The sequence below is a fragment of the Danio aesculapii genome, chromosome 21 (genome assembly GCF_903798145.1).
Source record: "Danio aesculapii chromosome 21, fDanAes4.1, whole genome shotgun sequence".
NCBI classification, from domain to species: Eukaryota; Metazoa; Chordata; class Actinopteri; order Cypriniformes; family Danionidae; genus Danio; species Danio aesculapii.
In genome coordinates, this window is record NC_079455.1 from 24703968 (window position 1) to 24717627 (window position 13660).

Below are 13660 nucleotides of genomic sequence, written 5' to 3' on the forward strand. Positions count from 1 at the left end.
AAAGTTGAACGTTAAAATAATTACTTTCTGGCATGTCAGAAATAACTATAAATAAGCTATTTCTGTTAATTATACTGAAATGTTTTGCTGTTTGTCATTGCCCACAATCTAAGAACACTTTATGTAACAAATGTGCACTTATTTACAATATTTATTTGTAAAGTGAAAACATGTCTTTTATATATTATAGTAAAAAACATCATAGAGCTGCACCAAACAATAGAAAAAAATACTTTATGACTGACAGTCTCCAATTCTGAGCACTTTCATCTCTTTCCCTCTGCATCTCCAAGCTCCTGTCTCACATTCTGACATCATCTCAGGAGCTCTGCCCATCAGAGAGACACACACATGGGCGGAGTCATCAGAGCAGTCCTCAGGGTCCTTACAGTCACATTTCGAACCTGGGGACACATTTAAATACAGTTTTACATACACTGTAATCTCTGAAGCAAAAAACTTCTACTTAATTACTTATGTATGAGAAAAACAAATGATTAACTGTGGAAAATATGGTCGCAATATTTACAAATATTCTTCTTGTATTCGATTTTTTATTCCCTTTTTCGTCTGTCAACACTGAAGTCTCTGGATATTTTTATTGATAGACATTTTAGTTAGGAAATGTTTAATTATCATACAATTTGAGCATTCAACACATTATGTACGGTATTAGTGTAAAGTAATTATTATAGTTGCACACAAAGTGCACTGTGTCAATGATCAATATGAGAAAGTTGTTATTGTTTTTTGTGTTACCATCGCATGTCTCCCACTGATGGCAGTCCTGACAGGATGTGAATTTGGTTTCTGGCCAAGTACATGCACTATCCTGCAGCAAAGTAAAGGTTTGCCCCAGACACTGCAGAGCCCCAAGCTGGCAGACACTCATTCGGTTGACCCGGCCCGGACGCACAGAGACACAAACGTGGAGAGACGTCCTGGTCAGAGATGTGACATTAATACATGCTGCTTTCGTGTGATTTTTTTCATATATTTAATACCATAATTAATGCACTTACTTGCATTCAAAAGGCATTTTGCAAACACACTGACCAGTCCCTGGTTTTTCCCATGGTTTGCAGAGGAGGCCTGGTTGGGTGGGCACTGCTTCCACTAATGAAAAATATTATATTAGCCATAATTAAAGCCATATTTAGGGCACTCCACTAGTTTGATAAATATGAGAAAGAAGACTGTGAAGCTGGATCTTTTGATCAATACATTTTCAAAAAAATTGAAGAAGCTTGCAGATGTTTGTGGTGAGACTTTCTAATCCATAGGTCTCAATCTTAATTACTGGATGGCTGCAGCCCTTGGTTTTCTCCAAACCTAAACAAAAACAACTGATCCAACTAATCAAGGTATTCTAGAATCAAGACACATCAAGTTCAATTGAGTTTGAGACCTATGTTCTAATCCCATGACCCATCTAACCTTTGCAGTTCTCCAGTTGTGATTTTTTTGGAGATTTTTTGTCCACTTGAACTGTGTCTTGTTAAATATTTAGCACATGTCCTCTTCTAGGCTTTAGGTAAATCCTTAAACTTTGTTTCTGTCCCTATGTTCTGGTCAACTCTGTTACATCATTTATAAAAAGACATTGGGTATAACAACCTTTAAAGTACTGATAGAAAAAGCATGTAACTTGATTTCACTTGCTCTGCCGGGAAACTCTGGAAGGCACTGAGGCATGATATTATTCTTATTAATTTGTAAAAAAAAAAATATAGGCTAATTATTTATCAACTGTTACTGTGAATTTCTCATTTACTTTTTAAAAAGAATAATATGACAAAACTGCACAAAATATCGTAAATAGTTTATTTTAGTAACAATTAAAATGTTCAAGACAATTTTTAGGCTGGCTCGAGAAAGCTTAGACTGAAGGTTTAAAGTAGTTTTTAAGAAAGTTTTAAAGTTTTAAGAAGCTTAAAGTTTAAAAGTAGTTTTATTTAGTTCTTAGTTTTACATAGCTTAAGGTTTAAAAGTAATATTAAGTTTAAAGTAGCTTAAACTTTAAATGTTGTTTTAAATTAAACAACAATTAGTAACAAAATCAAATACTCCCTATCAGGTATTTTGCATTATGTCGCATTAATAATGGATTCAAATGATTAGATTAAATTATACATATAACAGATTGTGCTAAAGACCAAAATGTTCAATAATATTAAAGTTTTCACAGCCTTCTTTGATCTTATTTACCAAGGGTGCCAATATGTTGGGCACTGCATTTGTTTGCTTTTTAATAGGAGTTTACCTGGGTTGCAACGGACACTCTTAGGATCTGGATACCAGCTGAGACCAAGTCGGCATCTGAATTCTCCTTCACCATCTTTCTGCATCCCGCTTGGACATGAGAGGGTCACACTATCACCGATACGATATGATTGTTTTAAGGGCGCGACAATCACATTGCTGAGAACAGCTGGAGGATCACACTCTGATTCTGGTAAATATACAAACACAAAAAAAAAAACTTCACAACAATTGCCTAATTTAATGATTTAAAAACACAGAATTGCATTAAATGGGTTATATGTAATAATTTGTATAACCAGATCTCTATTAGTCTCAGATATTCTTTATAATTTAACTATGATAATAGTGTCATTTGAATTGCCTAGTTTGTCGACATGATGCTGGTGAATAGCAGATCTTGATCAGATACTTTCTTAACTAAATTCCTTAATATCAACTATTCAGTATTGACTGGTACATCTCCGATTTTTCACTAGTATTCATTTTTCAGATACTAATCCCAGTGAAAAGCTACTTAATTATTAAATTAGTATTTATACTCTTATGCCAATTATTTAGTATTTATTAAATACTAGCTCTTATTAGACAAAAGTACATTTATCATTTTATATCTATATGTCTAATTAGTTATTACACCTTACTAATGGATAATAATACTTTTCTGAACTGTTAGAACTGAACATATTTAATATTTCATTAGTAAGACTTTGAACTAAACTCTACTGTGGCCATTCTGATTAACCTAATGTTGCTAAAAAAGAGGCTTTATGAATTGCATGTATAACCCTGATTTAATAATTATTCTCCTAGCAAATGCCTTAACAATTTTTTTTATTTGGCAACTACCCAGAAAATTTTGTCAACATAAATAATACATTGAGCAATTTCAATTACTTTTGCACTCCATTGGAGATATCCTCCAGGTCAGGTTTTCTGTACATTCAGCGAATGGATTGCCAATGTGATCGTATCCGTCTGCGCAGGTGTACTCAATCTTTTTGCCCACTGTATAGATGTCTCTTGGGTCCTGCATACATGATGGAATGCATGCTTGATGTGAGTTTTGTGTATTGAAGAGGTTTCATTAGAGTGTGTATTCCCACACCCTCTTCATTTGCCTTGAATAGAGAGATACTTACCAAAACAAACCCATTAACCAAAGGAGGGGGAGTTTTACATGTCTTCACTGGTGTCAGTGTGGGATCAAAGCAATGGGGCTCCAAGACTCTTGAGTATGGAGAAGAAAAAGGGTCATGAATGTACACTAATATATGCAGTTGAAGTCAGAATTTTTAGTCTTCCTTTTTTATATATATTTCTTTTTTATATAGATTGTCATCCTCACTTGAGGTGTTCGAAATCAGGCTCCTCACAGCTTCGGCGCTCTATGGTTTCTCCAATGCAATTTTTGCCTCCATTCCTTGGCATAGGATTGTTGCATGAACGCGTCCTTGACTTTTGACCGTGAGAGCAGCTGCTCCAGGCAGACCAGCAGCTCCAGCCTCCTTCAATCACTCCTGTAAAGCATGACACATTTCAGACACAATGAACAGGCAGGTTATGTTCAACAATTTAACTGCACTCATTATTTCTGAATCAGTTTCTCTGATTCCCGAACATACGACTCTTTCAAACCAGATCTTTGAAGAAAATCGAAGTCAAGAAGCACAACCAGTGATTTTGATTCCTGAACAAATCTAATAGTCAAATATAAGAAAAAAAAAAAGATAATATATATTTGACCATTTAAAAAGCTCCTATAAGCAATTAATGACTAGTTTGAATCACTTCAGATGTTCTTAAATCAATTACTGACTCACTTAAAATGCGAGTTTCTTATAATAAGTGGCCCATTTTATCTTGTAGGGGCGGGACGCTTTAAATACTAGTGGGCATATGATTTGTCAAAACATGAGCATAAGCTGAAGTGCAAAAGTGATGACGGCAGTGAGGAACTGTATCTCACTAAATCTTCTAATGAGAATTTTGCATTTGTTTTGGCACAATAGCTAAAGAATAACCTTAATACTAACAGATGAATAACCTAATGGATAATTATAATACTAACAGGGCATTTGATTTGCTGAAACATATGACCACCATTAGCTGAAGTGCAAAAGTGATGTCATTAAAATCACTGACCCATAATGACAAAGGTGAGGAACACTAAATCTTCTAATGATAATTGTGTCTTTGTTTCGGAGCACTGTAGATATTGGATAATCTTAATACTAATACTAATATTGATACCAACACCAAAAAAACTTTCATTTTACTTTCATACGGACTTCAAAAGTTTATTAACTCCTACCTGGTTGTTCTCCAAGCACATGGCCATTCTGGCAGGCATTACCACTGGTTCCCGGCCTGCACACACATGTACAAACCCCTTCACTGAGCACAGCCATGCCGTTATTCTGACAGGGTCTGCAGTGACAGGGACTCTGCTCCACCAGATAGGCCTCTAGTGCCCTCTTCAGGTGGACTTTCTTCAGTCCTGCACATGCCACTTCTTTGACCAATTCATGCAGCGGCCTCAACTAACAAATGGACACACCATAGTATAAATACTTACTCTATACTTGTAAGTACATATTTCTAATGCCTTGGGTCTGACATACCTTCTGTTTTATTACTTTAGGGAACTCCTTCACTGACCCAGACCACTTTGTGTACATCTGTTTGTTATTGTCAGGGTTTTCCAAGTCTAGGAGACTAAGGCCAGCGATAAAAGCGCTATTTCCTCCTATAATGTCTGTTTTTATTGGCATCTTATGGTTTCTGTTTTCTGTAACACAATTTAAAGGGTTCCACGTTCAAATCTAAATTCATAAACAACCTTACTGATAATAATTTTTCAGAGCATCAGTAATATTGTACTACTAACCACTGAAATTCTCAATGGTCTTCATCAGTTTCACACACTTGGTTGTTTTCTTCTTATAGAAGAGACGCCGCTTCACACGGGTAATACACTGGTGGAAATCCGTCTCTGTTCTACCTGCATTAAAAAGGACATTAAGTTAAGCAGAATGAAACATACACAAATGCCTCACAGTACAAGGTCTAACAATTACACCGAAAGGATATTGACATGATATAGAAAAGTATAAAGAAATTTTCAGCCCGCAACCTCCAAAATAACAATGCCAGTAACTCGTGACCCTCAATATTTTCTGAGGTTATAAATATATAAGCCTTGCACAGAGCGGCCTACACATACCAATAGGCCCAAGTCTATTAATTGTTTAATTTTGGAGACCGCCACTCGGAGACTATCCTCTGTGTTTAGTTGTTTATTTTTAATGTACATGAGTGCCATAAAGTTGTCAGGAAGTTTAACCTGGTGCCATAAAATCAATTGTTAAATCCCTGTGTCTTTAATATAACGTAATCACCCCAGGGGTCACAAAAAAAAAAAAATTGAAAGGTTGATGGCTTTTTATTTGCATGTTGTTTTTTAATAAAACTATAAACTGCTATTTTTTTTATTCAGTAGGTTATGGATAAATTATAGTAATTCTAATAGTTTAATCAAATTAATTAGATTTTTGGAAATCATCAAGCGACCCATTCCCACACTTTGGGAACCACTGACTTAGATGACAGAAGGGTCAATGGTAAGATATTTATCTCTGAATCAAAATATGTTCATAAAATTATTTTATATACAAAAAAGCATATATTATGCAAGAAATGTTAATGCATTAAATCACTTGAATAAAATAAAATGTCAAAAAAGATGAAATAATGTTATGATATAATGCTGTCAGCATTATGTATTGTAGATATATTTATGGGGCCTGTCATTAAAACATATCCCATAAGTGATCATACCACTAAATTTATATTTTAAATAATATAAAAATTTTATGCTGATAAATAAGTAAAGTCCAACGATTTGAAATATGCTAGCAAAATATAAATATTTAAAATTACAATTTAGTCATTTGGAGCTGAATTGTGACCCTTAAATGGAGTCTATTAATAGAGTAACTTATAAATGATTATTGTTCAAATTTGCCTATATATCTTTCATTTTTGTATATAACCCCCTTTTCATCTTTGACCCAGTAGATGGTTTTATAAAAGTTGTGAGTGTTCATAATTCAGAAGCCTAAATTCTAATCAAATATGAAACAGAAAAGGATTAAATATAAATTATGGAATAGATAAAAACATTAAGGGCATTCATCAAACAAAACCTAAGCTTATAAAACCTAATACATGCAAGAGATGGATTGGACTGATAAAGATACATTTTTGTAAGCACATCAAGTCCCTCAAGTTCATCATTCTAACACATATTAACCACCAGTGTTGGGGAAAGTTCCTTTTGAAAGTGATGCATTAGTATTGAGTTACTCCCCCAAAAAGGAACTAGTTGCGTTACTTGTTATTGTAAGTAATGCATTATGTTACTTTTGAGTTACTTTAGCATAATTTTTTATTACCTGGCTGAGGCTTGATCTCTTTCAAAAGTTTTTTTTTTTTTTTAAATACAGGAGCTCTGCAATGAACAAAACACTGTCTAACCTACACCTCCATTTAACTTAAAAAAAACTATTTTTTTTAGGATTATGGTATCTGAAACCTTCCTGACCCCAGAGCTATACATGCTCTACATACAGATTAATGACAGTTTAAAGCAATGTGTTTGCTGCTTTTGCACTATTTGTCCTAAGTAAAATCACTGTCTTATTGAGACAATCCCCTTTTCTTTTTCTTTGATGCGTTCCCAATAATGAACACATTCTCTCATTGACTGCATGCTTCATCGCGACGACTTTAATTTTAATTCATCAATTTTTATTTAATAATTATTTTTTTGGGGTTTTCACATTTAATGGATAGGACAGTAGAGAGTTTTGACAGGAAAGCATGGGGAGTAGAGAGAAGAGAAGGATCGGCACAGGAGCGCGTGGCGAAAATTAATGTCTGGTCGCCGTGAGCACTGGAGTCCACGTGTTGACGCATCAACCACTACATCACTGGTGCTGACAGAAATCAATTTTTTAAAAAGCCAATTAATTAAACTAAAAAGTAACTTGCATTACATTTTCAAAAAATACTCAAATATTATTAATTTTGAAAGTAATATTGTGTAACTCGCGCTACTTGTAATGCAGTTTATATACCCTATTATTTCACAATTAATATTACCAGAGAAAAAAAGAAAGTTAACACATACTCATTTCCATCATATAATTTGCGTCCAGCTCCAGCAGTGCCCTATACTGGCCTCCCAGAGATCCTTCCTCCATATAGTGAGTACCAAATCGTTGTATGAATAGTCGATAGGCTGACGGCTCATATGTGATGGGCAGAGCTGATAGATCCTTCCAGAAATCTTCAGACAGAGGCAGGTATTCAGGAGCGTTGTTCTGGAACTGAGCCACTTCTACCTCATTTCTTATTATCAACAGGTGATAGGTCTTTAAAACAGAACAAACACTTTAAATATATCCTTATAGCAAGCTTTTTATACTGTTTAATATAATGGATGCATTGCTACCTTGTCCTGTTTTAGTTGGTTATGAAAGGTTTTATGATCATGGCCTCCCCTAATGATCCTTCTTTGCTTTTCATCCCTCATGTAGGACCAGGAACTGTCATAGTAGTCATCAGTGAAATCATTTTCAACACTGACCTGAAAGAAAAAAAAGTTTATATTATAGGGGGAGGGAGAGGGGGGGATAATTAAATATTAATAGTAAATTAAGTAATTGCAACATATGTACACTTTTTTCTCACAATTCTTTTTTATTTATTTATTTTTACTTTATTTATAGAAGTTTTTATGAAACACAACACCCTATAGAGAACATCATGTATATATGTTAACAAAATTATCTCAGTGTTATTACCTGATACCAACTAAAACATGCACCAAAACACTAGCAAACAATACAGCAATTATACAGCACCATCAAAAATAAATATCAGCCAGACTAATGGAATGAGAAACAAAATAAAATGACATGTAAAAAGAAAAGAGAAAAAAATATTACAGAAAAAAAATAATTACAGAGACATTATTATCATATACATCTAAAGAGGGGCCCCATATTTTATAATACATGTTGTGTTTGCCGAATCTAGAGAATCATAACCATTAGAATACCATAAAGAACCATTTCAGCTAACCATTTAAAACAACTTAAGAGGTGTCGTGGACTTCCACTCGGTCAGAATCGCTCTTTTGTCCAGCATTTTCCTAAAGATTCTGAGTGTGTACTGCACAATTGTGAAATTTACATTCTTCTAGTTTGGACATTAAATTGTGTGATATAAATTGAAAAATTGTACGATAAATTTGCAGGATCGAGTTCTAAGATGGAAAGTCATTATTATAGATTGCGCAGAATTGCATATTTCTATTAGAAATAGATATACAAGTTTGTATCCCACAATTCTGACATTTTTTATGTCTTCTGTTGAACACAAAAGAAGATAGTTTTGAAGAAAGTTGAAAACTGTAACCACTGACTTTAAGTATTTGTTTTTTCCTATTATGGAATCACAGGTTTTCAGCTTTCTTCAAAATATCTTATTTTGTGTCAACTAAAGAAAGAAACTAATACATTTTTATAACCACTATGGGATGAGTAAATAGTGAGTAAATTATTACTTCTCATAATTTGTGACATTTTTATCATAAATCTGGCTTTATTCCTCACAGTTGTGACTATTATTATTCTATATTAATGTTGACTTTGTTGATTGAGTTTATATCCCACAATTGTTACTTTTCTAGCAATGTTGGGAATAAAATTCAAATAAGAAATGTGTAACATAAACTAAAAATCTGGCAGTTTTTAACTTTTACCTTTAGACTTTTTTTCCTCTGCATTATTATGACCTGAATAATATGATTGAGGTGAAAAAATCCAGAAAAACCTTTCTATGATTATACACATGCTCAAAATGTTCACCTGAAAGCTGTATCTGAGAAGATTTTGTGGAAGTCTGAAGAAATCTGTGGTCTCCACTGAAAACCTTCCTGCATTGTCCACCAAAGCTACGAGTGTTAATGACACCGGCTCTCAGCTCACCCGTCAACACATCAAACCTATTGGAAGCCAAATATAGTCACTATATGGCATTATATCATCATTTACAGTAACGTACAGCCAGCATAAAACACATATAATGTACCCTCTTCCTGTGAGGTCTGAGTTTGGTGGTGGCTTTTGCTTATCACACACTATAAAGCCACTACAGCCTTGTTCATCCAAACCATCTTCACAGTCATGATCTCCATTGCACACCAGAGAGGGGTTAATGCACTGACCTATGAACAAACAAACCAACAATCAAAACTCTAAACCAGAGGTGCCCAAAAGGGCCGATGTCCTGCAGATTTGAGCTCCAACTGCTTTAACACACCTGCAAGAATGTTTCTAGAAAGCCTATTAAGAGCTGGATTAGCTGGTTCAGGTGTATCTGATAAAGGTTGGAACTAAACTTTGCGGGACAAAGGCCCTCTAGGACCGAGTTTGGACAGCCCTGCTCTAAACTGACTTGGCTTTCGTCCACAAATAGGCCTTCTAAATATCACAGCACAGACTCACCAGACGTGCAGCGAAATCTATTTCCGCATCCTGCCTGTAGAGGGCAGCTTTTCTTCGGTAAACAGGCTTGTTTCTGAATGGCCTCGCCTGTACAAGGCTTCCCGCCAAACTGAGGGAACGTCTCTACTTGACGCACTCGAACCTGAGAGACGAAAAAATCACGGCAAGTCATGTAGTTGTGGCTAGCACGCTAGTTCCTGAAGATAAAAACATGTATTTGTCAGTATTAAAGCTTTTTTTAGGCTTTTCATAAAATGTTTTACTATTTTCTTCGTGTACAGACAACATCCAAAACCCACTTAGTTATAGTTGTCTGTAAAATTCAATTACAGTATGCTAAACGTTTTAATTTCTGAGCAATATTTCACCCCCTCCCCCAAAAGCAAACAACAACAACAACAACAAATGAAGATATGAAATATGTTGGAAACATAACCAGGGGTGGATTTAGTAATTTGGAGGCCTTAAGCAATTCCGGTCACTGGGGCACAAAAAATGCACCTTTTGTACTTTAATTTATTATGCTGTTTTTTTATGTCACTCAATCTTCTTACATTTGATCTTAATGTTAAATAATGAGATGTATAGCATCTTGTAAGACTTTTTAAATTATGTGTTTTCTTAAACTGAAAATAAATGTTATTTTCTTCCTTAGGTTTTTAAAACTGATTTGACTGCTGGACTGCTCCATGATTGAGGGCGGGGGACACATTTGCACAGATGTAATAATTACGTTCAAATTAAATCTTTTATACCCCCGCTGTACAAAATGCGATAGAAAACTTTGTTATATAGGTATAATTTATACTTTTCCCAGTACTGGGTTGTGGCTGGAAGGGCATCCACTGAGTAAAATATATGCCGGAATAGTTGGCGATTCATTCTGCTGTGGTGACCCCTGATAAATAAGGGACTAAGCCGAAGGAAAATGAATGAATAATTTTATACTTCTAGGTATTTATTTTGGGACCCTCAGATTTCCTTTGGCCCTATAGCGGCCGCGTACATTGCTTATTGGTTAAATCTGCCCCTGTATGTAACCATTGACTTCCATAGTATTTTTTCCTACTGCAGAATTCAAGTATTACAGGTTTACAAAATATTTTAATATATCTTATTTTGTATTTACCACAAACGGCATAACAGTTTGAAACCACTTTATAGTGAGTAAATGTTTACTTATGGGTGAACTATACCTTTAATTTCAATTTCATACATACAGCTGTTTCTTAGAATCATAATTTTTTTTGTCCTCAAGAAAAGCATCGAGCCATAAATCTCTATTTAGCAGCACTTACATGCCGCAAACTTGACAATTTTATAGATATTTATATTCTGAAGGTTTTAACTTAGAGATTATTTATTAAGAATCTATATAATTATGTACTTTTTCTTAATATCCAAATTTATGACATTGCTTTTCTTCTGGCTATTCGAGTACTATCTGAATAATGATAAAGAGAAATTCCCAAAATGCATTCTGTAAAGATTATTGACTCTATGTCAAAAAAATAAACCCATACAAATGAACCTGACATCATCCAGATTTTGGTCTTTAAATGTTTCCAAATTTAAATTAGTGGTAATAATTAAATGATGCCTCATTTGCATATTAAAACAAACAAAAAAAAATTACTCTATTCACCTGCAGCATCTTCAAAAGGTATAAATAAGGTTCTTTTTTTGTACCTGTGTTTTGGTACAACCGTCACACTCTGACCAGTCTCCATACGGTCCCCACCTACAGTTTAATGGCTGCTCACACCTTTCACAACAACAGTATGCCAAGTTAAATAGATGCAAAGTATCCAGCATAACCTATGCAGACAATGATGTTTTCAAGCAGAACTCACCAAATGTAAGGCAGAAACGTGAGAAGAAATATTAAAGTGGACTGAGGGTACATCTGAAAAACACCAGTGTTATATATTAATAATATTTTATTAAAGTATTTGTTAATGTTATTAAATAGATTTCAATTTTTTACATGTGAGAAAGGGAGTTTTCAAGGGAGTCTTTACAATAATGCTGTCTGTTAATGACTATAACTCATACATTTTAAGCACGACTTTTAGAAAACCCTAAAAAACAAAAAACAATATAAGTTTAGCAATAGTAAGCATACCAAAAAAAAAAAAATAATAATTTGATGACATATTAAAATGCTATTTAAGGATCATAGTGCAATTTTAAACTTGTAAATATTTGTAAATATTTGTCATTACAAATATTTATTCCTAGTCATTATTCTTCAAAACACTAAGATTTACCTATATTTGTCAGCAAGAAGTTTTGTAAAACAACATTTAGTGTTACTTATTCTTTGGAATATTTTAATAAGTACAATACTTACTTTAATTTACAGTCATTTTACATGAATGTTTTAGGAAAAATTCTGTAACATGATGAAAAAACATTTATATTGCATATAAACATATTTTAACATTTTTGGTTTTCACAAAAGCTGCTTGAAACAGCTTTCTTGCTATTTATCTAGTGCTGTTTAAAGGGGGGAAGTTTTTCTCTCAACACATTTTCAGACATAATAGGTTTAATAACTAATTTCTAATAACTAATTAGCACATAATATTTTACTAGTTATTTTGCAAGAAGAATGTTCAATTAAAGGCTAAGCTTAATTAGGCAAGTCATTAAACAACAGTGGTTTGTTCTGTTTGTCTTAAGAATCTAGAATGTAGACTTTTATAATTATAATTTTTCTTTTTGCCAATCTAAATTAAAGACAACTTTCTTCAGAAACAAAATACAATAAAAAATACTGTGTAAAACGTCTTTGCTCTGTTAAACAACAATAATAGGCTAATAGTTGTTTCAACTACACGGAAATTGAATTTTTTTGTGTTATGTCACAGACTCACTTTCAGTTTCAATTTCACATTAGGTCTTAGTTATTTTGACATGAGCTTTAGTCATTTCTATTAATTTTAAATAGATTTCTTTTGAATTTTTAGGTCAACTTCCAAAAATATATTAAAACTATTAACATTAAAAACTAAATCTGGCCATGACTTTAATTCTCTACATCTCGAATATATTAAATTTCTGCATAAACAGCTCCTTACCCTAATGTTGTAGATGCTGCAGAATGTACAGGTCAGCAATGATGGTCCTGCTCATATACTGGGGCTCTTACATTGATTTTGACGTCATTATAGCACAGAAAGGAATTCCCAGTGTGACTCAACTGCTGGACATTCACTGCCGCCTCCTCATGCTTACTGTGCCAGTTTTATTTCTGCTGCCAGCCTTTCACAATATGCGATAAATTGCTTGATTTCAGTAAGCAGTGAGAGTATGTTCTTGTTGCTGTTATTCTGGGAAATAAATGGGGTTTATTTTGCATTGTAATGAGGATGGTGAAACTGGTTTGTCCTCTGTTTTTTTGAATTGTGCAATGTTTGTTGTTCAGGTCGTTGACCAATCACTGACTAACATGGGGTCAAAACATCCACTGAATGCTCTGTATGTTTGTCATAATACAGCTTTGTTCTGTGATTCAGGACGTCCATGGGATTGCTGTTTACATAATAGTGAGCAGCATCCTATATAGTAGTGAAAGAAAGGACTGTGCTGACAAGGCAAATGACTGTATTACAAGTTGTGATATAGAAGTAAACAAATCAAGTATATTAATAGCACAGCTGCGTTATTTAGTGCTGATTAACTTTTGTTTTGAACAATTAAAAGAAACTGACATTTAGAGATATACAGTATTCAGTATAAACATTGAAAATGTTTGGTTTGTCTTTATTTTAAGGTTACCATGTTCAAGTCTTGGATCAAAAACATTCATTGTTTAG

General features: G+C 33.8%; 1 protein-coding gene across 1 annotated transcript; it reads right to left on the bottom strand.

The window, feature by feature from the left end:
* Nucleotides 1-46: 46 nt before the first annotated feature.
* c7b (complement component 7b) lies at nt 47-13193 on the bottom strand. Its single transcript, XM_056447046.1, is given in 19 exon segments — nt 47-404; nt 760-941; nt 1023-1116; nt 2264-2452; nt 3160-3292; nt 3405-3492; nt 3611-3782; nt 4577-4805; nt 4887-5053; nt 5153-5266; nt 7457-7700; nt 7781-7915; nt 9201-9243; nt 9245-9337; nt 9424-9559; nt 9840-9981; nt 11529-11604; nt 11693-11745; nt 12923-13193. Coding segments are annotated over 18 exon segments (2460 nt in total). The 5' UTR covers nt 12923-13193; the 3' UTR covers nt 47-234.
* Between the last annotated feature and the right edge of the window lie 467 nt (nt 13194-13660).